Here is a 27,778-nt window from a genome sequence, read left to right on the forward strand (position 1 = left end):
TTGAATGAGCATCACCTAGGGATTAGATTCACCTTCTTAAGGTGCAGCTCTCTTGTGTTTTATGTTGCTTTTAGACATACTTTCTTATAAAGCGAATCCACATGAAGGCATGTTAAGTAAAAAGCTCTGATGCGTTTACAAGTTAACACGGAAACGCTTTCCCGTGCTCTCTTCACCCAGCATGCAGTTTAGGGGAGAGCCCACAAGAGGTCCTCAAAGATGCTCCTATCCAGAGAGCTACAGCATTACCGTAAGTTACACCCTTTGGATCAGCGAGCCAGCGAGGAAAGCACCTGGAAGGAGTGGTATACAAAGAAATTTTAAGCAACTTGTCATAAATGTCAAGCTTCACTCGGAAGTCAGATAAACAGTAACAGTAATTACTGTGTCCTTTCCTGAGAGCAACTCCTGTCAGTAACCATGTATCCCTGGCACTGTATTCTGTTGTCTGCAAGCTTCAGCCTGCACCCTGTGAAATGGGTCTATGGTTTCTATCACTACAGGCAGTTCAGACCCACAGAGGGGCCTGGTTTTCAAGTGGGAGCTCTGGAATCCAGTATTGGGCTACAGATGACAGCAGCTGAAATCAGTGCAGCATCCTGTGATGGTGGGTGTCATAGATTATAAACGTGTGGGCTTGAAACCAGGAGGAGCTGTTCTGCTAATTTGACTGTCGTGGTGCAGCAGAATGCTGTGATTCGCTCAGTAACCTGTTCTGAAGGCAGTGCCTGCTGTTCGGTTGTAAAATCAATGTAGCAGAAGGGATCAAGTCTTGATTAAAGACTTCAAGAACTGAAGAGAGTTCTCCTGCTCTTGGGTTCGAGTTAATAGCAAGCTTTCCCTGTGTGGAGGACTAATTAAAAATGAGAGCCAAAATAAACTGGCATGGTTTCTGCTGCTAACAGACATAACAATCCTTCTTAAACCATAGTAAAGGCATGGCTTAAGGTCTTTGGCCAGAAGTGTTCCCCACAACCCCAAGGTGCTTCCCTTTACCCCAACTTAAGTGTATCAATGTGCAGTACAAATAACTACAGAAGTGGGTTATGCTCAAGTGTTTGGTTTTCTTAGAAGACTTGGGCACTCAAGAAGGATGCTGGTGGTACAGAGGTGCCCGAGTCCAGGCTCCTGAAATATCTGACCTTAGTCTTGTTGCAGAGGAGCCAAGCCTTCACAGGTTCACAACTTAGGGGTTTTAAGACCTCTAAACATGCAGAGTTTTCTCCAGTTTTGAACTTGTCTGGACTTAGTTTAGGACTAGGAAGTTCAGCATCGTGCTTTCATCATGACATAACAGGTATATCTCCCAGCTCAAGTGCTTAGAAAGCTCTCATGCAATAATTATTCTCAGTGCATGTCTAGCACTTGTGGATGTCACTGTCAGCCTCTCAGCCCCGCCAGGGCACATCCTATAGCTCTTTCCAAGCAGGCCTGTCCCCACATGTGGAGAATCATTGCCCCATCAGTCAGGCATCTCTATGCTGCTTTGATATTTAGGGATGTTCTCCCTGTGTTTTTGGAGATGACTAGCTGATTGTAAGGAAAGGAATTAAAGATTCATAAGAAAGAGAGCATTTACGTAGAAGGGAGCACCAGTCTAGTTCAGTGGTACAGGTGGCAAGTGGGAGTTCCTGGATTCCATGTTTATGCATTAAAATATCATCAGATAACCTAAACAACCAATGGCAAAACCCAGGTCTTCCCTGTTCCATGGCTGCTCTCATCACAAAACACCTCAAGGCTGAAGGTATCTTTTTTTCCTGTGGATGCTAAGCCTTGGATCTCTTTGCACACAGTAATTGACACTGAGGATGCACTCAGTTATTCCTCTGCTGTGGAAGCCCTTAGAAAGCTATTACGTACTGCATGGAAAACATGAAATGCAGGAGAAGTCACCAGTTCCCTTGATCATTTCCTCCAGTGATTAATTATCCTCCCAGTTTAGAACTGCACCTTAGTTTTAATTTCAGTTGGCTTTATTCCCAGCCATGGGTGCCTGTTGTGCCTTTCTCTGGTAACTTTAAAAGCCTGTTTTCTCTCCAAATATTTATAGTTTGTAGTCTAGTCTTGCAACTGCCTTTGGATAAGGTAAGCAGGCTGGGCTCTTCTAATCTTCCTCCCATCAGTTATTTGAGGTCTTTTTCATAGAATCATGGACTGGTTTAGGTTGGAAGGGACCTTAAATATCATCCAGTTCCACCCATCTGCCATGAAGAGGGACCCTTCCACTAGACCAGGTTGCTTTTTGTTCTCTATGCAGTTTATAACATCAGAATCATAAGAACCATTTCAACATCAGCTCCACTAATAGGAACTAAAGAGATAAAATCACTTTCCTCTCCCAGCTTTCTACAGGGTTGTTTATCTATCTGAGGGTCACACTGGCCTTTTTACCCACACAACTATCCTGGGTGCTTGAGTCCAGTGTGTGTCGGTGGTGATTCCCAAAACCTTCTCAGGGTTGTTGCTTTCCAGGTTAAAGAATTCTATGTAGTCTTTGAGCTGAGACAAATAAACATGTTTGACTGTGTTAAAGGCATCTGTCTGGAAAAAAAAATGCTTTGCTGGTGTCACTGGCATAACTCCTTAGTTACTGTCCCAGATTCTTTATGGTACCTGTACATATTCTCGGTGCAATTTTATAGCTGCTTGTGGATCACACTGGGAGACCAACATTCTTTGGTTATCCCAGTGCTCTCAGATGTAGGCCTCTGCTAAGTACTGGCCCTTCTCTGAGATTACTGCGAGACTGCAGAAGTCATCACCTCCTGAAAGAGAACAGAAGCGTCTCTAAAAATCTTGTGCATGTTTGGAACCTTGTTAATGTTTTATTTTCTACTTCTTGGCCTGTAGCATTATGAAGATTGTTTACGTTCCTCATGGACTTTAGAAACTCGCTCTTAGCCTTGCCAATGAAGGGATTTTTTTTCCCCATTTCCTGTGGTTTTCTGTTATTTAACGCTTCTCATGCATACTCTGTTATCTGGTTCCCCTTTCTTCCATCTTTAACATTACTCTTAATTGTTGCTTTCCACTGATTGTTTCTGAATCCAGATGGGAATTTAGTCGAGGCAATTTTCATTTCCTGATTTGTTGGGTCTCTCACTGTAGACTCGAGCTGTCTTCTGCTCACCCTTAAAATCCAGCATCAAGGCATGCAGTCTTCTCTTTTCAAGCAGCATGGTACTGACCATGAGCATTGTCCCCCAGCAGGGCAGAGGTTCAGTGCCAGAATGGAAATCTCCCAGCTTGAATTTTCCCCTTGCCTCCCTTCCTGTAGGAGCCTGCCTTTTGCCTTCTGGGTCTGATCAGCAGTAAATCCCATTTCTGCTTTGGAAAGGCTGTAGCACTTTTCTTCCCTCAGAACATCATGTGCTTTGACAGACTGTGCTCCTGCCATCTTGCATACATGGAAGGGCTCAACAGGGGATTGTCAAGAGTGGAAGCTTGGTGCAGGAATGCTCAGCATCCAAACAGTAGCCTTAAAAGAAGCTTGTGGGAAGTGCTGTTTCCTTGATTGGGAAAAGAGCAGAGGCCGGGTAAGGCTGTGACTCAAGACAGTGAGTCAGCAGGGTTTGCTTTCCAGTGAGGCCATCCTGTGCTGTTTAGCACTGTCACACTCTCCCTGCTTCCATGGGTCAGTAAAGACCTTGTGCTGCTGCTTCTCTGTGTTCACAAAGTTATCCTGGTCCTTAATCTCTTCCCTACCACCTCCCACTGGTCTCTCACCAACTTCCTGCTTCCCAGCTCCATCCCCATACTGTTGTCTCCTCTTGTGCCTTCAGTGCTGGGTGGATTTAGTTGGGGTGAGCTCCTGCTCTGCAGCAAGAGAGAGATCTTGTGATCTGTTCACAGTGGAGGGAAAATCCTGGGAATCAGCAAGAATTCACTGCAGGAAAGGCACAGTGTGAGGACCTGATCCAGGTCCTGCCCAGGGCAGTGATGACCTCATAGAATCATAGAATAGTTAGGATTGGAAAGGACCTCAAGATCATCTAGTTCCAACCTCCCTGCCATGATCAGGGACACCTCACACTAAGCCATATCACCCAAGGCTTCAGACCTCCATCACACACTGCAGACTGTGGTGTCATGAAACAAGCTGGACCAGTGCTGCAGGTCCAGCATGCTGTACGTGAATGCATGTTGTGTTTACAGTGTCTGCTTCCCCATGTGGGGCTCTCCACTGAGATCCCAGTGCTCTTTCAACGTGAGACATGATGTCAACCAAAAGGCACTCGGGGATGTGGGGAGGAGGGTGCTGGAGGAAGGAGTGACGCCCTGAGACACACACAGCTCATGCTTCCTGGCCTCACAGTCTTAGGCACATGCTCAGCTCCATGGAAGCTCTCTTGTTTTCACTGAGTTGACTTTAACTGAGATTGGACAAAGCAAATAATTTTAGCCATGCAGTATTTACATGCAGGCGAGCAGCCAGGACATACCTCTGTCTATGGCTGCATCCCCTCTTAAACAAAAATGTCCCACTGTTTTTATTTATTAGACAAAACATTTCTACTAATAGCTGAGCTAATTTTACCCTTTTCTTACTGCTGGCTGATGATGACTCAGTCTCACTGGGAGGAGTTCATAGCACAGTGCCCAGGCTCTGAAAACTGGTGTTACACAGAAGGAAGGGCTGGCTGTCCACCCGTTGGCTGTGGACCTTCTTGCTTTTCCTCTGTCTTTTATGTGTGTGTATGAAACAAAGAAACCAGTGAAGTATTCCACAAGTGAGCTTGTCAGGCAGAAGGAGTGGAAATGCACTCATCTCTCTAAGAGCCAGCTGTAGCTATAACACAAGAGCATCAGGCTGGTACCCATATTGCTCTATAATTTTGTTTCTCAGTTTTAGTTCTTTATCAATGCTTTCTGCCTGGGTCAGCCCTCAGTTACTGGGCTACTCTCCCTTAAACTTGAGGCTTGCTTTCACAGGGCTCCAGGTAAATGAGGTACCTAGTCTTGGCAAATCTTTAAGGTTCCTTCTCTCTTCAGTGGACAATGACAGGTTACTCTGGAAGGTGATTTCACTTACTTGTCTTGGGCAAGCTCAGAAAAGCCTGCCCTGTATTTCATCAGTGTGTTATCGAGGCAGGCAGAAGAAGGTAAAACAACTAAGTAGTTTTGCTCCAAAGATGAGGTTAAGTGAGATGGTTTTAAACTGAAAGGGGGTAGATTTAGATTAGATATGAGGAAGAAGTTCTTTCCTGTGAGGGTGCTGAGGCACTGGCACAGGCAGCCAAGGGAAGCTGTGAATGCACCATCCCTGGTAGTGTTCAAGGTGAGGTTGGACAGGGCTTGGAGCTACCTGGTCTGGTGAAAGGTGACCCTGGCCATGGCAGGGGGTTGGAACTGGATGATCTTTAACTCAGGCCATTATCTGATTCTATGATGTTGTCATCCCAGCCAAGGTAAAATACAATTCAGGTTCCTTTGCAGCAATATCTCATTAATGCAGTCCTCAAACTCACTGTAAAGGTCAGCCATAGAATCAACCCTTACCTCCTCCAAGATGCCATATGAACGTGTCACGTTTTCCTGCCTAAGAGGATTCTAGCTGGTATCACTCAGCAGTGAGTTCTCTTAACCATTGTGATAACCCTTAGTTATCCTTAGCTATGCTTCAGTTACTGCAGTAACACACTGCACAAAGGGTTAGCCTAGTAGTGAGACAATGCTGGCTACAGAAGGGTTTTTAACCACTTGCATTGTCTCGTTCAGACGTGGGCAGAAACGAGTTTACTCTGAGTCAGATGAAAACAAAGATCAGCTTGGAAAACAATGATCTCTTGACCCACAAATGGGATCAACAATGTTGATTTTCCCTTAGCTCTCGATTGTAAATTCACAGTATTTCAGCTGCTAAGGCCTCAAGGGAGGCTTTTGCTTATGTGGGACTGTGTCAGTGCAGCGGGCTGGCACTCAGGAACTGATGTTTTCTTGTCAGCACTGCCACTAGCCTTGGGATACTGAAAAAGTAACCCCTTTCCCCAAGTCCTGTGCATTTCCTTCCTTGTAAACCCACAGATAACTGACCAAAGGCTTTTGCTTTACAATCTGTAGCTACAATACCCCATGTGAGAGCAGGCTATGAAATTTGATTTCCTGTATTACAAAGCCCAGAAGGTTTTGCTGTGTTACTTTACTATCAGAACAAATCATCACGTCTATTTGAGCTCCAGTTGAACACCGAGTCTTGTGTACATCTGAGCTGTGGGACACAGACTAGGGATGCAGCAGACTTGTGCAAAGATCAGGACTGAAGCCCTTCCTTAATAAGATGAGCCAGGCAAAAGATCTCTTCCTGGGTTTTGATCTCTGTTTTGGGATCTTGGCAGAGGGGCAGGAGGTGTTCAGATGAGGTTTAAGCAGTTAGTGCTGATTAGGAGTATCAAAGCCCGATTAGCAGAGCTGATTGGCTTGGGATTCCTGGTGGCCAGTTCCTTCAGCTGAACATGAAGTTCTATGGTGGGTGTAAGAAAAGTGCTACCTGCAGAAGCAGGAGGCCTTTTGGACAGGGTGTTTCATGCTTCCCTGCAGACTAAGGGGCACAATGAGAAGGTGTGTGCTGCAAACACATCTGCAGACATGCCTTGTCTTGGCAAGACTCTGCCTGTTTCTGTATCATTGATGCCAAGAATTAGTAACTGAAAACCGAACTTGGCATTCCCCTCCTTCCTTTCCTGTTCTCCTCCACTTGGTTTTCTCTCATGAGCATGGTGCAAGAGCCACATCTCTCTTCTGTCCTTGCAAAAACATGCAAGAGAAGCAGCTTGACCTGATTCATTCCTGTTCAGTACTACTTTATTGTGCCCTCAGTAACTTTGTTGTGTTGTCCTTGCAGGTAAAACTTAGAGGGAAGAGTCCTGGTCCTGTGCGAGATGCTGTGTCCCACTGGTGGGGAGTCCCACCAGAGCACCAGAGTTCAGTGGGCAGCTGTAGAGGGAAGCGCTGGTGGAGCTGGTGCCTATGGGGGTAGGGCCTGCACAGGAATGCTTGGCGTGTGATGAATGTGCTTTCTGAACTATTCATATCTCCCCCCTTCAAGTTTTCATTGTGTTGAAGCCTGCCTACTCCAGCAACTCCAACTCTGGCCGTCTTCACCAGCTATGAGCTCTATAATCTGTCCTAGGTAGGCTTCAAAGCACTTCCTATCAGGGGTAATGATGTTTAGTTAGAAACATAGAGTAGTCATGCACTGCCTTGTGCTGGAGGAAGGGTAGAGAGCTGGGATGCCCTCCAGTTCTGGTTCACTTGGGTGATGAGCACCGTGTCATGGCATGGGCTGGACCATAAGTCTCTTGCTCTTGCACTTTCACTGCAGAACTGAAGGGCAGAAGGTGTTGCACCTTCTGATTTCATGAATAGGTGATTATGCAAAGTCCAATAGCAAGCAGGGCAGGGACTGAAGCACTCATATGGAAGGGAGCCAGTTGACCCCAAACCTCTCCTATGTCCTGATGGAGGTAAGACTAGAACCTGGTCTTCAAGGTTTAGTTTAGATTCTGATCTCCCAGAGGCTGATACTAAGCTTAAGAGAACAAAGTTGTCTCTCCTTGAGTGCCTGCAGCTGGGGAGAGGATTCATTATTACAAGTCTTGAAGATATTGAGGCTTTCAATTCTCTTTGCAAAGCAGTGCCAAAGCCTTGTATTTTGTTCTTAGTGACTGTCTAGCTTATGAGGTTCCCTGTGTGATGTGTTGGCTTCTATGATTTCTGGGGAGCCATAATGCCTATCCCAAGATCTTGAGTTTAACTGCATGGAAGGAGATCTAGATGTGAGACACTACGGCACTGATGCTGAGTGCACCCTGAATATCACCTGGTGAGCCATGTGTGTGGGCACTGGCTGCTCCCCAGGCTGGTATATGACAAGTGTTGCACAGACATAGACAAGCTCATGCCACCTCCCAAGCAAGTCAAGTCACGCAGTTATGCAGCAGAGACACTGCAAAGTCCAGTTCTTCTCTTCTGAGCTGTTCTTGAAATCAGGAGGCTTTCAGGTCTGATCTCTAAAGGCTTTGGGTTTTTGTAATGTAACCCGCAGTCCCAACCAGCCACCTGCTTATTTAAAGCACTGATTTAAGGCTTGTACTTCCTTCCACCCTGCTGTCAGTTTGTGTGACTAAAAGTACTGCTGCTTTTGTTTTTCAGAGGAAATACTTTGTCCTGGCTGTCGCACACTGATGCTGTTCTGTGAACTCCAAGGGCAGGAGCTGTGCCCTGTACTCATGGAATGACAGGATCCTGGGAGTGGTGCTTGTGTTTTTCACATCTGAATCTTCCCCCAGGCAGCACTGGCCAAGACACAACATATGTGGAAAATATGATCCTATGTTAACGCCTAGCAGGATTTACAATAGGTATTTCAGTAGCAAGGCCTGAAAGGAGCATGGAGAAAGACCTGCTCGCTCATCCTTCACACAGCCAACCCACTCGGTTTTCATGGCCTAAATCGCTGTGGTGGCAGGATTAGGTTAGGTCCTGCCCAAGGTTTGTCTAACCAGCTGTGGACATCCTGGGCATACTTAACATCTGGTGCAGAGACAGAGCACATCTGGAGTGCAAGACACACTTGTGATGCCTACTTCTCTGCTTTGCCTGTTGGGATAACTGGGCTCTGTGTGGGCAACTCCACTGCTGATCCGAGTGGCACAGACAGCATCAGAGCCTGCAGCAGCTGTAACCCCACCTCCATCAACCCATAATGGAAAACATCTCGGTGCTCCCACTCCTTGGTTCCAAAACACGGTGGTGTTACTGGAGACAAAACAGTCCTGGGTGCGGCTGCTATCTCGCCTCTTGATGAAAGCTTTTGGATCCTGCCAGCAGGTTTAACTTTCTCAAGAATTACAGCTTGCACATTCCCTCTTCAAAGATGATGCAAGCCTAGCAAGTCTGTACCTCTAATTTTTGCTCCCATTCATCAGCCTCCTGTCAATGCAGACTGTCAGGAGCTGTCTTGCACCTTGTTTTCAGGCAGCACCTAGCACAGAGCTCTCAGCATTGACCGAATCACACCACACATAGCACAAAATCTAACAGTAATAAAAAGTCAGTAATACTACCTAGAAGAAAAGCATGCAAGTGGGTAACTTTCCTGTCCAAAACAGATTTAAGGTGGGAAAGAACTGCTGTGGTTCTGACCAACTGACAATCTGTAAAACAAAGGCTGTAAACCAATTTGTAAAACATCTCCATTACAGTCGAAGCATCGATTCTTTTATTGTAGTTGTTGTTGTGTTAAAAATCATTCCTTGATTTAAAGGAATGAAAGTGTGGGAGCTTTTAGTGCATCTCTAAAAAGCTTGTTTTGATAGTTAATCATTTGCACTATTAAAAATGTTTCCTTGTACTGCTAATTCAAATTTATCCTGCTCCTGTCAAGCACGGGACTGTGGTTGTGCTAGTTTCTAACAGCCTGAAGATTAACAGAGATCTGTTGAACATGAAGGCTGTGGTAAAGTACTGAAGGATGTGGGCTCTGGAATGTATCCATTTTATCCAGTATTTATGCAGTGCATTTGTACTTCACAGTTTACAAGGTCCCTGTTGGACTCCCACTGTGTGAGTTTTTATAGAAACCCAGCACGGGTCCCTCTCCTAATGATGTTATCACCCAGAGAGCTGCTTCACCATTCCCAGCTGCTACCCTCTCCTCCAAATGGGCAACACACACAACCTCCTCCGTAATTTTATGCTTTAAACTTCCACACCTTTTTCTCTTCCGATTTCACCACTTCAAGGCATCCACTGGCTGCTGTGGTTGGTGGCTGTGAGTGTGGCCAGGAGAAAAGGCAAGTGAGGCAGCAGAGGAGCCAGATCAGCATCCCTGGCAATTTTGGGTGGGTAGTGGTCCTCTCTTGCCCACCCCTGTTTGTGAGCATCTCAGCAGAAGCAAGCACAAAGCAGCACCATTGGTGGTGGGTCATTCCTCACCAGCACAAGGGGGAAGGCATGAAGATGTTTGAGCACCTAACAAGTAGGCAGCAGAGACTGACATCAAGACCTGGTTTAAGGTGGGAATCAAAATCCCAACAGCCTGTTCCTAAGTTCTTCCTCAAAGAGTTTATTGTCTTTTTGTCCCCAATCCCTTGAATGTCTTAGTTTTAACAGGAAAATTGCTTCATTCCTGCTTTTCTCCACAGCTCAACACTGGGTCTTTTCCCAGATAGAGTTTTTAAGCTAATTTTAATAAGAGGCTGTTTTCCCCATGAGACAGTGAGGAGGCTGATGTGCTCTCTGACATGCCATGGCACGTCTGCTGGCACTGCCATGCTCCAAGCCCAATCCTTGGTATCTGCACTGAATCAAATGGTGTTTCTCCAGTGCAGTTGTTTGCTCTTGGAGATACTTTCCTCTTCTTTTCCTTCACAGGCGAATGGGACAGTGACATACAGAAAGCAACAGGGCCCTGGACAGAGTTCATGGTAGGAGACAGGAGATCCAGCCTGGAAAATATTTGGAATCAAGAATGTTTTGAAAGACCAGACCAGAGGGGTCAGGAATGTGGGGAGTAAAATATGCTATTTGTAGTAAACCCAGTGTCAGCTCTGTGAACAGACAGGGCTGGAGGCACAGTGTAGGAAAGCAGGCAAACAAGCCCGGCAGCTTCTCTGTAACTAAAGGGCTTGGATGCTGGCATGCTTCTCATGTTTATTTTGCAGGGAGGTACTATTTTCTTTGAGACATTGGTGCTTGAGACCCTTAGGGAAGAGGAGGACTGGTCATTATGTCAGGTCAATGAATATGGATGAAAACCTCCTTTCATTCTCCTTTCCCCCTTCCCCCCCTATGTTTTCTCCTCATTTTCTTACCACCAAAGGAGAAAGATTTCTTCAGCTTGCTCTCATCTCCTCACTTGACCTATCACAATCCGTCCCCTGGGTTTCCTCACACCCATTTCCACTCATTTTCCTCCTTAATCTTCCCTTATTTCCCCAGTTTTTAAGGAATTCAGATCCTCCTCAACTGTAATTTTTACCCAGTATTCTCCTTTTCCTCCCACTCAACAGTATTTTCTGGATCCTAACCTCCTTTCTTGCGCTTCCCTTTCTTCAATCTGCCTTTAATTTCTTTTCCCCTGACACACTTTATCTCCAATATTCCATGCAAATGCTGTGTCCATACAGCCTATTGCCTACAGCCTCTCCTGTCTTCCCATACACTGTCTGCTGCTGGGAGATGACTCTTCTCACATCCCTTTGACCACATCACCTGCCTCTGCATCCTCCCTGGCCTCCCTCATGTTAAACCTCAGGGGCTTGCCTGCACTGCTGGGCTTGTGCAGTGTTACCCCTCAGTGAGTCGGGAGGAGGCAGCCCCAGCTCCTGCGAGGCCACACTGCTGCCACCAGCTCACACTGCCCAATTCCAACCCCATTTTGCCAGAGCCCTGCTGCTCCCATCAACAACCTTAGGGTCCTTGGTTTGTATCTGATCTTAATATTCCCTTGTGCAGCAGTCCCTATAGGCATCACTCCTTATCACTACCTATAGGCAATCTCTCCTGTGATGCCAATAAAAGTGTGTGGTAGCAGATAAGCTACTGTCAAAACCTCTGACCACTATGTTTGACTCTTTTGGCTGTCAGTGATCCCTTGGCTGAGAGTGTGATCTTCCTGAGGCAGGGACAGTCCTTTGGCCTTTGTCTTCTCATCACGGTGAGTGCCATACCATGATGACGGCACCAGTCTCTTTAGTAATAGTGATGTTAGCAAGAACATAAAAAGATATACAGCTTCACATTCAAGGGTCACAACAGTTAAATTAGATAGAAACTGGAGAGGGGCCTCACTTGTAGAGAAAATGGGATTGGGATTTGAGGAGTGGAACTCCATACTGACTTTCACACTGATGCTCTTTCTGGGAGATGAGAGCCCCAGGCTCTTGCTCTTCAGGCTGAGTCAAGGGTTATCTGTTTGCTGGTAAATACAGAGCTAAAGAGGCAGACCCCAGCCTCACAGCCCTAAAGGAAAGAGATACTCAGAATTCCCCAAAAGCAGGTAAAGCCCCTTTGAGGTTCAGAAGACAGCTTAGGGGGTGTGCACCCAAAGGAACAGATGTGCTGCTTTGAGGCAGGAGGTTGATGCACAAGTCCAGGGCAGAAGCAGGATGTTTCCTGGTGGAAGTCAGAGTGCTGGTCACTGTTATACCCATCCTGAGAAACCTCATGCTGCCTCTTCGTTGGGCTGGGACCATGCCTATCTTGGGGTGATGCATGCCTGTCTTGGAGTGGGGTGTTTTAAAGGCCTGGGTTTGCTGGGGAGCAGGGCTCACCATGCTTGTGCAAATATTTTCTTCTGCTACCCAGGTAATTGCAAGCCTGGGATCAGAAAGAACATCTCATAGCTGAGGTTTGGCTCCTGCTCTTGATTTCCCAGGTGCCTTCTGCCATCCGAGAATATGAAATTTTAAGCCTGATTTTCAGAGCTGCTCTGTTAAGGTCATTTACATCATCTTTCCTGAACATGACTCTTTGTGTCAGGGCTGGGTGACTAGGTTTTGCCTGGACTAAAACCAAGCCCACTTTATGCATTTCCTGTTGCTCCCCAGCCTGCCTGTCTCCCCCAGATGATTGCACTACACCAAAAGATGCTGACGTGTTTCCATGCCTTAATACTTCTAGCAGTATTAAGTATTGAGTAGAGGAATGATAGTCTTAGAGTCTGATCTATTTTTAGTGCTTTTACATGCTTGTTCTCTGACCTTGGGCAGGCACTTTAACCACACGCTGTCCCATCTCATCATCTGCTGTATGGACTGCTCCTGCTTTGCAAGGCACTGGTGGGTTGGTAGCACTTGTAATTTTTTTTGGTTGGAAATCACAAGGGACCTGTTCCTTATCAAACACCAGGATTTTTAAGTTGTTGCAACACAGCTGATCCCATGTAACTTCTTGGGTGGAAAAAATGTTCATTTTCTTGATGCTGAGGAAACTGCTCTGTGGTCCCCATCCCAACTACTCTGAAAACACTCGTTTTCCCTGTCACTGAAAGAGCACAGCCTTTTACCCAGCAGTAGCTGAGGTATCATGGGCAGGCCACTGGGCAGATGATCATGAACTCAGAGGAGCAGTTTCATTCCCTTTAAGTAGATTTTTCTTTCTTTTTCTTTTCCTTTTTTTCCCCTTTTCCTTCTTCTTCTCCTTTCTTTGTCTTTTTTCTTCGTCTTCTATAGGTTTGGTCAAATATTCAGAGGTGGGTGTTCATTAGGGGTGTGTGATCTAAGGGTCCGCATCCTTCTACCTTTCATTAACCTCTTTTAAAAGACAATCTGCCCAGGTGAGGTGATACTGGACGGGTCTGGATGCCCCATACAGCTCCAGTAGAGACGGGAGGAGAACACCTTTCCCACGCACCTTAGCAGCAATGCCGATGACAGACATCCCCAAAAGGAGCAGTTCCAGTATCCTGCCACCTCTCTTCCTCCTCCGCTCCCCTTGGTCCAGGCTGGCAGTAAAGAGGAACAGCTAACACCCTGCTGGAGGAGGTAAGCCTGACTTTGCAGCATCCCCCTTGGCAGCCCCGGCAACTCTTCTGCCTGCGTCAGCCAAAATCCCTGCCGAGGACTGTGCTGCAATGCAGCACGGCACACCCCGCCCGCCATGCGCTGCCCTCCTCCTCCTCCTCTTCCCACCGAGCCCGATGACTCCAGGTTGCTCAGCATTCCCCCCTGCGGGCACTCGGCGTGTGTCAGCGCAGCGCGGCGCACGTTCGGTTTCACAACGCGCAGGGATCGGCGGGGGTTGCGCCTTTCGTTTCCCTCGCACGCTACACCCGGATTCCAGACGCTCTCTGGCTTGGCTGCTGCATGGACTCAGAGCACAGGTCCCTTGCCGTACCCAGCGGAGGCAGAGGGGGGTCCCCTGGGCTCCCGGGAGTGGACCATGGAGACGCCAGTTGTGTTCCTGCTTTGCATCTCGGTTTTCCCAGGCTTTTCCCAGGGCAGAGTGGTCGGAAGGGATGAAGCTGGCTTCGCTGAGTGTAACGTGTTCTTCCCTGGACAAGTCCCACCCGAAGGGTTTTACACAGCCGTTCCACGTGAAAATCTGTCAGCAGTACAACAAAGAGCCGCGCTTTGCAACCCTCTACAGCACTAAGGACAAAATCCCTCTTTATTCAGCTTTTAAGTACACGAAGGCAGCCCAAAGCGAGGAGGAGAGCTGGCTGGTCGAGCCGCAGGTAAGTCAGCTTTTCCGTCCCTGTAAAGCAAATGTTTCCTAGGGAACATTTTCCTCTGGGGTGGAGCTGGAGAGAGGGTTTTGCAGAGGAGGTGGGAGCTCTGCTTGTTTAACTTCTTTTGACAGGAATTCAATGCAAGCAGAACTTATTTTTGTGCTTGGAACTGGGGAAACAAATATTTCCTTGTCCCACAGGGCTTATAATCATAGAACTATAGAATACTTAGGCTTGGAAAGGACTTTAAGATCATTTAGTTCCAATAAAAGCCGGGAGCCTGCTGCATGTGACATTCAATGCCAGAGAAGAGGAAAGTCTCTTTGATACAAGTTCATCATGATCAGGAGCACTGCTGGTGGGCAGCAGGGTTAACCATCACAGTGTCAAGGGGAAGTTTGTTCTGTCGCCAGTGCGACTGCAGTGTTGATAGGAGTTTCTGTGTTGATAAGAGTTCTTTAGCTTCACTGCACAGGGATAAAACATTCATTTGCGCTTCACCAAGTTGATGCTGCAGCTATTTGTTGTGTCCCTGTGCTGCAGACTCCCATAGGGAAATGAGTTGCCCTATCCTGGAGTCAGAAGTTTGCGGTATAGAGTTAACTTTGCCAGAGTCTCAGTAGTTTTTGTCTCCCCTTGGCAAAACCTGGCAAGTTTAAGCAAGTGCTTTCAAACTGTTAAATTTCAGAGAAATCCTTGAAAATTGCTAGTGCCCTAAGAGAACAGGTACACTTCACTTCTCTTTGTTCTTCCTAAAGAACAGGTACACTTCACTTCTCTGTGTTCTTCCTTTTTTCCTTGTTCCTCAGCAGTGGTCATAGGGAATTCTGTAGCAAACTTCAAGCTACCCCTACCTGCTGAGCTCAGGGAAGACTAGCAGCATCCGAGGACACTTTGTCAAGGCAGGAGTGGCTGCAGTATCAGAGCAGTGCATTGGGACCTCAGGTGCTGGATGCTGTGGGAGTCAAAGCTTACCCCTGTCCCAGGAGCATGGCTGCCGTGATCATTTGCCTCCTTGTGTGGGGTGATGAGGTGCTAAGGCCACGAGGTTGCAGGCAATAAAGATAGGAGATCATAGAAAAGACGTTGAAGATCAAGTCCAACCAATACCCTTTGTGCTTACACCCATGTGCATGCACATGGAGATGCAGAAACAGAGGGAGCGGAGAGAAATCACTGTAAACCTCTCTCAGCACTCTGATGAGGGCCTCAGGGTTGTCACATGCTGTTTTTGGGGTAGTGATGTCAGCGGTGAGGGCACCATCTCCCCCCCCACCCTGCGTGCTGCCTCCTCAGGAATGTCTGCCTGAGGATGCGAATGCCAAATGTATCACTGAGGCAGTAATTGGGTGAGGAGGGTGAGGAATGCCAGTGCCACCCACTGCCCATTGGCAGCTGGAACAGCCAATTAGTTCAGCAATTAGTGACAGGAAGGGCAGGCTGATGAGCAGGGTACTGACAGGACTCTTCCAGGCTGAGATGTGGAAACCTGCTTTGCCACAGGTTTCCTAGGGGTTGAGAGCAAGTCCCTCAGGTAGATTTCACCTCATCTCGTTTTGGCTCTCTGAAAACCTATGGGTTTGGCTCTGCAGCCTTAGAGAGAGGTGGAAAACTCTGGAGTTGCCTTTTCTGCCCTAATGTATAAGGGGATGCATGAATCACTTTGTGCTTTAGTTTGGTTGATGACTACCACCAGCCAGATGACCAAGGTGGGACTTGCATTGCCCAGCTATGTACAGTATAGCTACCTCTGGGCTGCTCTTGCCATCTTTCTTGGTAGACAGTCAGGACAAACAGGTACTTCTAGAGCCACCCGTGTGAATGTCCTACCACAGAAACCTTGGTGTAAGAGGCACTGTGCCTCCTCCCTGAGGAACGAGTCCCACACCAAGGCTGGGTGAGATATTTCCACTGCAATCACAGGTGTAAGTGTGCCTGAGGCAGTAGTGAGGGCAGTGGGATGCTGAAGTTCAGCTGCGATCCTAAGTACTAGTGTAGGGAAGGTGGGAGGTAACAGTGTCCTACCTTGGTCCTATGACCAAACCCGATGGAAGCTACCTGCCCTAATAACTGTGTGTTGCCATACTTTAAATCCCTCTTACACTCTGCCTGGGGACTGCAACCCCTACTTTGTGAAACACATTGATGTACGACTTAGATGCTCACATCCATACAGGTGCTCAGATGCATAATTCATTTCTACATCCCATGCAGTGAACGAGGTGTTTACCTGTCTGCTTGGATCTTGCCTTTGGCTGTTGCAGGTTGTTTGGACAGGTGGCCTCACGGCTGACTCCCTGAATGAAGATGTGCTTTGGCAGTGACACAACCCCAAAGCATTTTGAAGCAGGGAGGAAAGGTGGCTTGCAATGCAGATTAGATGGGGTGCTGGCGGCAGCTTGGCTCTGGGGGAGGCATGAAAACCTCAGTTACACAGGAGTTATTACAAACCATTATGTGAGTTATTATAAACACAACTGGGTGATGTCAGAGCCTTACACATGAACAGCATTTTTATCATGTTCTTTTCTAATTGCACCTAAACATTCCCAATGGTATGTGCAAAAGCCTGCAGCTGGACAGGTAACCAGAGACATATTTTCCTGATAGGCACCTCAAGGTTTGCATGCATCAGCTCATAAAGAGAGAAAATTAAGTTTATACCGTATGCTTCCCGTAGGCTGGGAATCTCTGCCATGGGGCAGAGCTGACCTCTGTTGGGTCTATGTGTCCTTGTGGTATGGCAGCAATACTATGGGAGAGATAGGGCATGAGTGAGGGTGTCAGGCTTGGAAGGGCCATAGGATGGAGGGCAGTTCCCAGGCGCAGCCTTGCATTGTGCCTGCTCTCTCCTCATGGTACTGCAGGGTTAAACACAGCGGATGCATCCCTTGTCCCATGGCACAACACCATCATCGCATCAGAAGAGGGAGAAGCAGATGGGGGGGGCAGGAAGGGACAGTGATTTTGTGGAACACGTTGTCTGGCCTCCTCAGCCAGTTGCAGGCTCTGAGTTTGGGGTGTCTGAGCAAGAGGAGCAGAATAAAGCAGAAACAGAGCAGGATAAGTCTTTTTAAGTGGTGTATTTAGAAAACGCTACAACTTATGCATCAGCACATAGGGCTCACAGTGATCCTTCCAGTCTGAAGCAATAAGCATCAGCTGCCTCAAGAAACCTCCTTAGCAGCAGATGGGGGTAATGCAGCCCTCTGCAATGGCACTGTGACCAGCCTTGGTGCAGAGAGAGCCCTGGGCCAGGACCGCAGGGGTTTGGCTGATGCAGGAGGCCAGCCAGAGCTCAGTGATGGATAGCTGCTGACACTCGCTGGCACTGGGCCTGTCACACTGACTCTCAGCACAGGCTGGCACAGAGCTGTGAGCAGGCGATGCAGCACTAAGGGGATACAAACACTGGGTAAGGTTGTAAGGACACAGCTGGACATCTGCCCAAGGGCACTGCAAGATGGCCAAGGGATGAGAAAGGATGACTGGGGAGTGGTTCAAGGTAGACTATGAACTCTCTGCCATACTTGTCTCCAAAGTACATATTATATAGCACAGTAAACAGTTTATAGGCCAGGAGCAAAGAGTGCAGGTTTAATTGGGCCAGCACAGTGCTGGGAGCTGAAGGCCACAGCCTCTGACACAGAGACTGCAGGAGGCACCGAGATCAGAGACCGTCTGTCACCCTCGAGCTTGTACCAACACAATTTGGGGAGGAAAATGACAACCATCTGGCACACCTCCAGCGCTGCTGCAGGCAGTGTCAGCAGGGGTGAGTAAGGAGCAGACAGTGTCCTGGCCACCCAGGAAAGAGCTGAGTGTGCCCTGAAATTTAGTGCTCCTGCTCCCACTGGGTGTTACCTCCCTGAGCATGGCTCTGTGCATGGCTCCAGGAAGAATTCCTGCTGCTGCAATTGCCACCTATGGCTCCACAGCACGGGAATGGCAGACACGAGCAGGTAGCACAGATTCCATCAAGGACCTGTGCTGATGGCATCCTCACCCATGTTATGCCAGGAGCTGTGCATTCATAAAGGAGGAGGTTCAGACTACTAATGATGAGCCCTGAGAGAGCCCTGGGAGCTCTTTGCTGTGTCTGTGCTCTAGGCAGGGAAGCTGAGGTCACCTGCCACCATGCCTGCCTTCATTCTGGCTTCCTACACAGTGGTGAGAGGTAAATGCCTTTGGTAGGTGTCTGATATACCATGGGGTTTTTCCTTCATGGTTTGGATTTGATAGTTCAGAGAGACTGAATTAAGGTGCCATAGGTGCTTACATGAGCTGGAGGTACCACCATCATAGGAGGTGAGAACAAGGCCCTAAACCAAGCACTTATTGGTCTCAAAAACCTCTTTGCACAAATTAGAGGCTTGGTGCACAGTGGCTGATGGGTTTCTGAGGCTGTGTTGCAGACCAGGCTGCAGAGCTGTAAGGATCCCTTGCAGCTTAAACTAATGTGTTTGACAGGGCAGCTAAGTAGAGCATATGCTCCTCTGGAGTGCCACAAGGAAAGTAAGGAGGGAGAACAGGATGTGGTCCAAGGCATAATGCATAGTGGCAGTCATAATGGAAAATATACTTAAAGGTCCATTTTATACATTGATTTCTAAGAAAGCAAATTGCATCCAGTAACTCTTCTCTCTGCTATTTCAGATAGATGACCCAGAAAATGACCTGCAGGAGATGGTGCATGAAGCTGATATTGCTGGCACTGTGGCCAACCTTGGTGCAAACCAAGCCCTGACCTCAGACTATGTGGACTCTGGCTACGAGAGGGGTCTGCTCAATCCCAGCCTGCTCAATGAGGAGGATTTCCAGATGGCCACTTACACCCTCACAAATGCCGTCCCTCTGAGCCCATCTGTGAGCAAAAGCTGGCACAGAGACATTGGGAAGGTAGTGGAGGAAGGTCTGGTCCCTCACTGCTCCAAGAAGGATCACCTGTATCTCCTTGCAGGGGCAATTCCTTCCAGAGCCCAGGTTAAAGGCAAGCTGTCGGTGCCAGAGACACTGTGGCTGGCAGCCTGCTGTGATGCTCCAGACGGATGGTCCCTGGGAATAGTGAAAAGCACGAATGATGACAACAGCTTGGCAGACCTCACAGTAAGAGAGCTGGAGAAGAAGCTTCTAACAGGAGTTCGCTTGTTCAAGGGCAGCTGTGGGGAAGACAACCAAAGCCAGGAGAAAACAAGAGCAATACTGCAAGCTGTCAGTCAGGTCCGCTCTGGAGAGCAAGTGAGAGCCAGTGAGAGCCAGGATGCCAAGGAGAGCGGGTTGGTGAGGAAAGTGGCTGGCATCATCGCTACCCCTTTCATCAAACTCCTGGAACTCCTCATCTATGTGCTTGTGGAGCTGGTGAAATACGTGTTCTATTTTCTGTGGCTTGTTATCAAGCGGGTTGGTGGTACTGTTCTGGATGGAGTCTGCAACCTGTGGAATGGGGTGGTGTTCTACCTTAAAAGCATCACCATGGTGCTCATCAGCATCCCTTATGATGTGGGGAGGGTCATCGTCAACATCTTCATGGGCTTCCTGCAAATCGTTGAAGATGTGGCATCCCTCACCTACAGGATCCTGCGCATCCCTGTGGGGTTTGTCCTTCACCTCGCTGCTTTCCCTTACCACTCCATCTGTGCCATTCCCTCTGTCCTCAAAGACATGGCCAACGGGATCGGGGGCACCTTCTCCCTGGTCATCGATGCCACAGCCACCATTCTGCACGGCTTCTATTACCTGGCTTGTCACATAGTCAGACGTTTTGTCCCTAAAGCCTCCTCTGATGACTGATAAGGATGGAAAGAAGGCTGCAAAGACACAGAGTAAAGGAGGGAGTGGGGCAATGCTTTAAGATACGTGGCCAAGCGCTGTCCATTCTGTTCTGGTATTTATTGTAGTGACATTAATAATAACAAACCAACTGGGGAGTAACAGGGAAGGCTGAAGTGAGGTTGCTGGGGGCCACCACCACTGTGACTCAAGTTCTGTCTCTTGTAGTGTTCTGGTTTCACTGATGCAGCAAACTTCATGTGAACTGCAGACCTCAAGATGCTTCCTCAGGGAGAGGTGCACCAAATGTGCTACAACATTATTTCTTTACAGCTATGATAACACTGAACCCTAGGCACTGGCAGCGAGCTCTGCAGAGCCCATCTCTGCTAGGGAGGAGGTGGTGGTGAGGATTTTAGTTATGGAGGGGTTTCCAAGGCCTGGAGAAAGGAAAAGAGGAAAAGGTACAAGGATTTGAGGATGGGAAACAGTGAGGAGCAGGGAAGGATGGGGGCAAGGTCGTGCTCTTGGTTGCACTGCTCACCGCACTGGGATCCCACTGGTGGAGGGGATGTGACTGGGTGTATCTCATAGTCCTCAGGCCTCTCCAGACAGCTGGAATCACGTGGATCTTGCTGTAAGGATAGACCTGCTGCCTGTTCTTTTGCATGGTGGGAAAGCATTTTCCCTTAGCATAGCCACGATCATCTTCCCCCAACTCTGTGGAGACCATTGAGGGTCTAAGCCCTGAAGCTTCAAGGCATGGTATTCCCTGGAGCTCTGAGCCCCTGAATAAGCTCTAACAGCAGCATCCTGGTGTTATGCTTTTGGCTTGGATCAGTTGCCACCTTCTCTGCCTCCCTTGGTTGCTGTCTGCTCCCCAGGCATGCAGTGGTGTGTAGGTGTGCGAGGTCAGCATGAGATGATGGCAATGGTGATGGGTATCACCAAGGTGTCCTTCTGAGGCTGGGGAAAATGGTCCTCCTGGCTGTCACTCTAGGGCAGAAGAAGGCAGCTCTGCCCTTCCCACCAGCCTGGGCTGGCAGCAGGGATATCCTTGTAGGAAGGGGACATGGCAGAGGAGGTGCATGGGCAGCTTGTGGGGGGATTTTGCTGCTTTCACATGGGGTGATTTGGTGTTTTCATAGCCCGCACCAGGAGGCAGAGCTGGAGCAGGGCAGGAGCCAGCCCCGAGCAGGGTGTCCCCTTAGAACAGAATCATAGAATCAACTGGGTTGGAAAAGACCTTTAAAAGCATCAAGTCCAACCTTTACCCCAGCACTGACAAGTCCACCCCTGAACCATGGCACTGAGGGCCCCATCTACATGGGTTTTGAACACTTCCAGGGATGGTGACTCCAGCCCTGCCCTGGGCAGCCTGTTCCAATGCCTGAGCACCCTCTCACTGAAGAATTTTTCCCCCATATCCAATCTAAAGCTTCCTGGTGCAGCTTGAGGCCATTTCCTTTTGTCCTATAGCTGGTTAGCTGGGAGAAGAGACTGACCCCACCTCACTACAGCCTCCTTTTGGGTAGTTGTAGAGAGCAATGAGGTCCCCCCGAGTCTCCTTTTCTCCACACTAAACACCCCCAGATCCCTTGGTGCTGTGCTGGGAGTGAAGCTGGTCTGAGGGACGTGGAGGAAGGTATTCCTGCCATCCGGAGAGAAATGGCAGAAGAAACAGAACACTTGTGAGACGTTTGCACTTGGAGGCTTGGCAGCTCTCATGGAAGAGGCCTTTGCCACCTGTGAGAGGCAGAGAGGTCAGTGTGGCTGCTGCAGCTGTCCAAGCTCACCCTGAGCCCCAGCATCAGCCTTTTGCTGTATTTCCCACTGGTTTTTGCTAGCTGGAGAAAGAAAAGGGCAGTTTCACATTCTCTGTCTCCCCCTGGGGACTGTGGCCTGATCTGGGCTGCAGCACTGGTAAATACCCACCTGTGAGCCCATGCACCTTTATGTTAGAAGGAGATCCAACCCCTCTCCTGCAATACTCATCCTCTCTGCTTGCTCTTCATCCCTTCTCACTGGTGTGAGGCAGGACCCCCACATCTGGAACACTGGCACTGGGGAGCACAGGAGCCTGCAGGAGACCATCAGGGGTTTGCAGAGGGGCACAGGGATGTCACTGCTGCTGGAGGAGGGCATGGGAGCTGCCTGCCCCAGGGCTCTGGATCTCTTGGTGCAGGATGGAGGCTCTTGGTCTCAGCAGTGTTTGCTCTGGCTGGGCTCCAGGAGGCATTTAGGAGTCCTACATACATGGATCCTTCCCTTCACCTGCCCCTCTGTCCCTCCCTCCAGTGCCAGGTTGGTTTTGGGCCCCTGATCTGCCATAGCCTCCATACAGAGTCCTAGGGGGGTGCAAGCTGGTGCTGCTGTCCCCACGGGGAACCCTGCGGTGCTGGGTTGGCCAGTCCTGGGTTGAAGAAAGCCCAATGAACTCAACAGGGCAGCTTTGCCTCTCTGCCTCACACTGCCTGCAGCAAGGCTGAGCTGGGGATAGACAGATGTAGAGGGTAAAGGAGATTTGGTTGGTTCATGGGGGTGACAGAGAGTTGTTTCCTTAGCTTGGGAGCTGTGTTCAACACAACCAGCTGTGTGTGCATGTCCCAAACCAGAGCACCCTGACCAGGGTGTACTCTGTTCGGCAGTGATGCTAATGGCACCAATGGAGATGCCAACAACGGGGGCAAAGTGGGGAGCGGTGGTATGAGTGGGGACAGAGGATGACTCCTTGTCATGGACCGTGGCCAGGTTGTGGAGAAAAGCCTCCTACAAGCTTGGCTGTATTGGAAAGGAAAGGCAGCTTTTGTGTGCCAATATGGATATAGTTGGGTGAGATCCCTCCTTCCTGTTGGAGCTGTTGGTTTGGCCGTTTCGGGTGCAAGGGGCAAGGTGCAGGTTGCTCCTCCCAGCAGCCTGTGGATGCTCTCTGAACCAAATGATGCATCTCTGCCTCCTCACACGTGCCTTCCCTGCTGCAGAACCAGATGTGGAGCTGGCTTCCACCCCTTCAAGCCTGTCCCAACCCCAGCGCTGCTCTCAGGCTACACGGCAGCCACCAAGGCAGGGAATCAGCCAGCTCAGGAGACACCAAGGTGGGGTGACCCAGCATCCCCAGCAGCCTCTGAAGGCACTTGTGGTGTCAGCAGCTCCCAAGCACAGCCCAAGCACTGTGCAAGAGGTGGCTGCCCCCACAGCTTCCTGTCTTGTGCCTTTCTCCGTCATCCCTGCCCCATCTTGGCTGTGCAGTGGCTGGTGATGCACTTCTGGGGGTCCTGCACCCAGAGCAGCTCCCCCACACCTGAACCCAGCAGCTTCCACATCCCAGATCCACATCCCAGCATCTCCGGTGCAGCCCTGCTCACAGTGACATGGAAGTTCATGAGCTGAGATGCAGCAAAGCTGATGCACATCGGGTCTGCATCCCCATCCCCATTGCTACCCAGCCTAGCTTGGTGCTGCAGCCACGTCTTCAGGCCACCAGTGGACAGCCCTTGTGATCCAATGGGCCATGGCACTGTGGGATTTGGGCTGATGTGGAACAGCATCACTAACATTGTCTAAACATGCTCAGATTCCAGACCTGCACGGGGCATTGTGATCCTGTGCTGCATGTCTGAGCGGGCAATGGGAAGTGTGCCTCAAGCACTGAGCGATCATTGCAAGAACAAGCAACATCCTGCTACAAACTTAACCATTGTTTGAGATTATTCGTATCCGGGCATGGTTTATGGCTTCTGAGCTTTGCTCTGTCCTTGGAAACAAATGGCTTCCACAAAATAAAAGTTACTTTTCCAAAGAGGGGCTGCTATCGCGTTCCTGTCACCGCTGCAAACAAGATAATGCAGCCTGGGGTGCCCTGGCTAATCAGGAAAGCACCAGTGGCACAGTTGTTCTTTGTTATAGCTTGACATCTGATATTAATGGTCCTTCTGTGCTTTAGAACACCTTTCCGAGTGCTGAGAAAGTCAATTCATTCAGCTACAGAGTGCGCGGGTAACAGCTGAGAGGCTGCAGGCAGGGAATGCAGCTCAGTGTGTGCCAGGGTGAGGGGGAGAGGGGGTGCTTTGCTCTGGTGAGATGCATCTGAGGTGCAGCATGGTGGCTGCTGTGGGTACAGAGAAATCACATCCCAACAGGATGATTGCTCACGACAGGCAGGGGCAAACTCCCTCTTGTGATGCTGTTCCCTTGGCTGGTCTTAGCACAACTTTAGAGGAGGAAAGCGGCCACATACCTCCAGTGACAGTATAGGGGTCCTGGGATGAGCAAACCAGATGTTGGCATCTGCATTCTGCAGGTACCTCTCTCTGGTTGCAGTGTCCCTCTGAGGTCTGCAGGAGCTAGCAGGGCACTGGCACAGGTTGCACAGACAAGCTGTGGATGTCCCATCATTGGCAGTGATTAAGATCATGTTGGATGGGGCTCTGAGCAACCTGCTCACCAGACACCTACACACAGGGGTCTGTGTGCACCTCGAGGTGTCCTTATCTCTGCTGCATTCACCTTTGGGCTGAGCACCAATAACAGCAACAGCAGCAGCACAGCCCCTTGGTCACAGATCCCCTGGGCCACAACTGTTCTCCCATTGCAGGCTTTGGAGCTGCTCACCTCCATCACCAGCTCTGTGCCTCCTTCCAGCCAGGGAGCTGCTCCGGCAGGGCAGGGACCTGAGCCAGGCTTGGCCATAGCTTATCTCTCCAGCTTAGTGCCAGTAAAGGGAAGAGGTACTGGAAGGTAAACAGCAGTGTGATTTACTTAACAAATCATAATCCAGCCTGGCCAGGAAGGACTGCCTGGGAGCAGGGAGCCTGAGCTGTGTCTAGGTGGGGTTCAGGACAGCACCGTTCCTCTTCACTGCACAGCCTCCCATGCTGTTGGATTCACGTTGATTTGGAGATGGATCTCACACTGGGTAACATCTGCCATTGATTTCCACAGAGCTGCTGATTTCCAGCCCAGCAGAAAGGCTGCAGACTTCCCAGTGGTGCTAGTGTTACAGCTGGCTGGAATTCCTCCAAGGAGATCTATCCCATTGGAACAGGGTGATTTATCAAACAGGGCTCCTTCTGTGGCAATCTGCTCTTTCCAGTGGAAAAGGTTTTCCATGTCCAGGCTGGAACAAGGAGAGAATCATCCAAGAGCAGCCCAGGGGCTGGGTTAAAGGTTTGGACATAGACATCCAGCACCCTCTCCTGCCTGCAGCCGGCCTGGCATGTGAATGTGGTTGTATCCATCCCAGAGGAGGGCCCTCACAGCCACAGCCCATCTTAACCATATGTCTCATTTTGTCCCATTCGTAAGGGTGAAAATAAACTGTTTCCTTTCCAAACCTACCAGATCTGTGACCATTTCCTGGGAGGCAGAAAGTAATTTCCCACTGAGCCAGCAGCAAAGCTGTTGAAGCCACTAAGCTGCAGCACTGGCTTCAAGTTTCTCATCTTTATTAATAACTCAATGTTTTAAACTGATTTAACAAGGAGGAGAATGGGCATTTGGAGCAGATGTCACTGTGGGGTTACTGCTGTGATCCTGAGGGTCCTGCCAAGCCTCCCAGTGTCTGCTGGTAGGAGATGGTTATGGACCAAAGCCAGGAGCTGCAGCAGGGGTGCAGGATGATGGTGATGGGCAGGAGAGGAACAATGGGAGCTCATCACTGGGGGGAAGAGCAGCAGATGGATGGGGTGTTTCAGACTTGCTGTAAGGAAGAGGTTTCTTACAGTGAGGGTGGTGAGGCACTGGCACAGGCTGCCAGAGAGGTGGGTGGATGCCCCATCCCATGAAACATCCCAGGCCAGGCTGGACGGGCTCTGAGCAATCAGATCTAGTGGAAGGTGTCCCTGCTCATTGCAGGGGGTTGGAACTGGATGAGCTTCAAAGGTCCCTTCAAGCCAAACCAGTCTGTGGTTCTGTGAAATCAAGTGGCCTGTAGGTAAATGGTGAACAGGGAGGCTGAGAAGTGGTCTCTGCGTGGTCCTGATGCCAACAAGCTGCTGATAGGAGTGGAGCAGCTCTGGAGGGATGATACAATAGACCCACGGGGACTTCGCTATCTGGATTTATGCTCCCCAAGCGTGGGCATGTGAAATCCCTTCTCTGCAGCGCTGGACTCCTTCCATCCAGTACAAATACCTCACTTGGCTTTCACCTGGGCACCTCCCTGGATGCCTAAAGCTGGGGCCAATTAAGCTTAACTGGGGCTGATGGATGAGGGTGCCTGTCCCACCCATAGAGACCCATTGATGTGGCTCATCGAAGCTCTTGGATCACCAAGTCCATCCATGCAGGTAGCAATGATACCAGGGGCTATCATTGATAGCATTGATGGTGCAAAGAGGTGCAGGTGATCCCTGAGGCTCATCATCCCACCAGGAGAAAGGGTGACAGCTCCAGTGCTGGGTGGAATCAAGGACTAGGGACCAGGCGTTCAGGCTCCAGGGATGGAGGATGGTTTTGTCCATCCCCACATGCCACAGACCATCCCTGCAGGCCTGGTCAGAGGGAGGTTTGGGAACCTGGTACCTGTCCTTTATGCCCATCATGAGTCTATTTCAGTCCCACTCTTTTCTCCATCCCATTTCCAGCCGTGAGCAGATGCAGGTGCTCAGCACCAAGCACATTCCTGCTGGCACTGCTGGGACACAGCGCTGGGTTTCTGGACCACTGTGATGGGGGTGATTTGCACTCAGGTCTACAAACAGAGCTGGTAACGGTGCCTCAGCTGAGCCACTTCTGCTCCTGGGGTGGGTTTTTTTGCAAAGACAGCACTTTTCTGACTTTGTTTTCCTTTTCCAGCAGGAAAAACTGAAAAATCCCCTGGGGGTTGGCTTTAACCTCATAGAAACGTTTGAGCTGATCTTCCCTGTATCACTGCTCTGTACCGCAGATGGCAGCTGCACTTTGATGCCCTGCGAGCTGCACACTGCATCCCAGCCGTGTTTGCCCCGATGTGCACAGTGGAGGTAGGTCCGGCTCCCCCAGGACACGGCTCTGGGTGGCTGTCCTGGACTCTCCCCATCTACCCCGGGTTGCTCAGGAGGGATTAGTGAAGGTGTGTGCTCAGGCACAGCATACACAGCACAGATACAGCAGCATCACCTCCCAGCCCTGCACTCCTCCTGCTGCCCTCAGTGCATCACCAGCGGCACTGGGCCATGAGGACAACAGAGCTGAACCCTGCTCTGTGGGGCTGCAGGCTGCAGCAGCAAACTGCTGGGGAGCTCACTGCTGGGCAGGTCAGCACCGGGTGCTGCAGGTCACGGCTGCTGGAACAACTGAGATTTGACGGAAATCCAGGGTTTTGGCACTGTTTTATTCCCTGGCTGTTGACACTGCAGCAGGAGGAGGGCTACCCTTATGCAAAAGCACTTTCCTGCAGGTTGGAAATGCTCAAGGTTTTCTTCGAGGGCCTGAAGAAAGCCTGAGGACAAGAAGCACAAGCGGAGGGTGTGTTGGGGGGGGGGGTTACTTCAGCAGGAAACACACCAAAAAGCCTGCCAAAAATGAATGATATTTACCTGAGCCCATTAGCATGATGTTATCTATAACATCTATAGACTGGATCTTTAGAGCCTCTGCTCTTCACGGGTCCCACCAGATTGTTCTGTCATGGTCCAATTTAAAGCTACGGGGATCAGTTTGGATGCTCCCATGTGGTCATTGGGCTGATGTAGCACGGGGAGCTGAAACCAAGTCTCTTGCTGGTGGGTGCACTGCAGCAGCCTGGTAAGGAGGATCTGCTCATGGCCCTCTATGGGGTCTAGGGCTTGTCTCTGCTTCTTCCCAGTGCCATGGCCTGAGGTGGTGCTGGGAAGAGGCCAAGGAGACCCCAGC

At 49.6% G+C, this 27,778-nt stretch overlaps 1 protein-coding gene across 1 annotated transcript; it reads left to right on the plus strand.

Annotated features, from left to right (window-relative positions):
* The first annotated feature begins 13,590 nt into the window (after positions 1-13,590).
* On the plus strand, positions 13,591-20,109 carry ENDOD1 (endonuclease domain containing 1). The gene is given in 3 exon segments (XM_031049597.2): positions 13,591-14,013; positions 14,015-14,182; positions 18,833-20,109. Coding segments are annotated over 3 exon segments (1,710 nt in total). The 5' UTR covers positions 13,591-13,605; the 3' UTR covers positions 19,967-20,109.
* Positions 20,110-27,778: the final 7,669 nt, after the last annotated feature.

This window comes from Melopsittacus undulatus, chromosome 2 (assembly GCF_012275295.1).
Source record: "Melopsittacus undulatus isolate bMelUnd1 chromosome 2, bMelUnd1.mat.Z, whole genome shotgun sequence".
Classification (NCBI taxonomy): domain Eukaryota; kingdom Metazoa; phylum Chordata; class Aves; order Psittaciformes; family Psittaculidae; genus Melopsittacus; species Melopsittacus undulatus.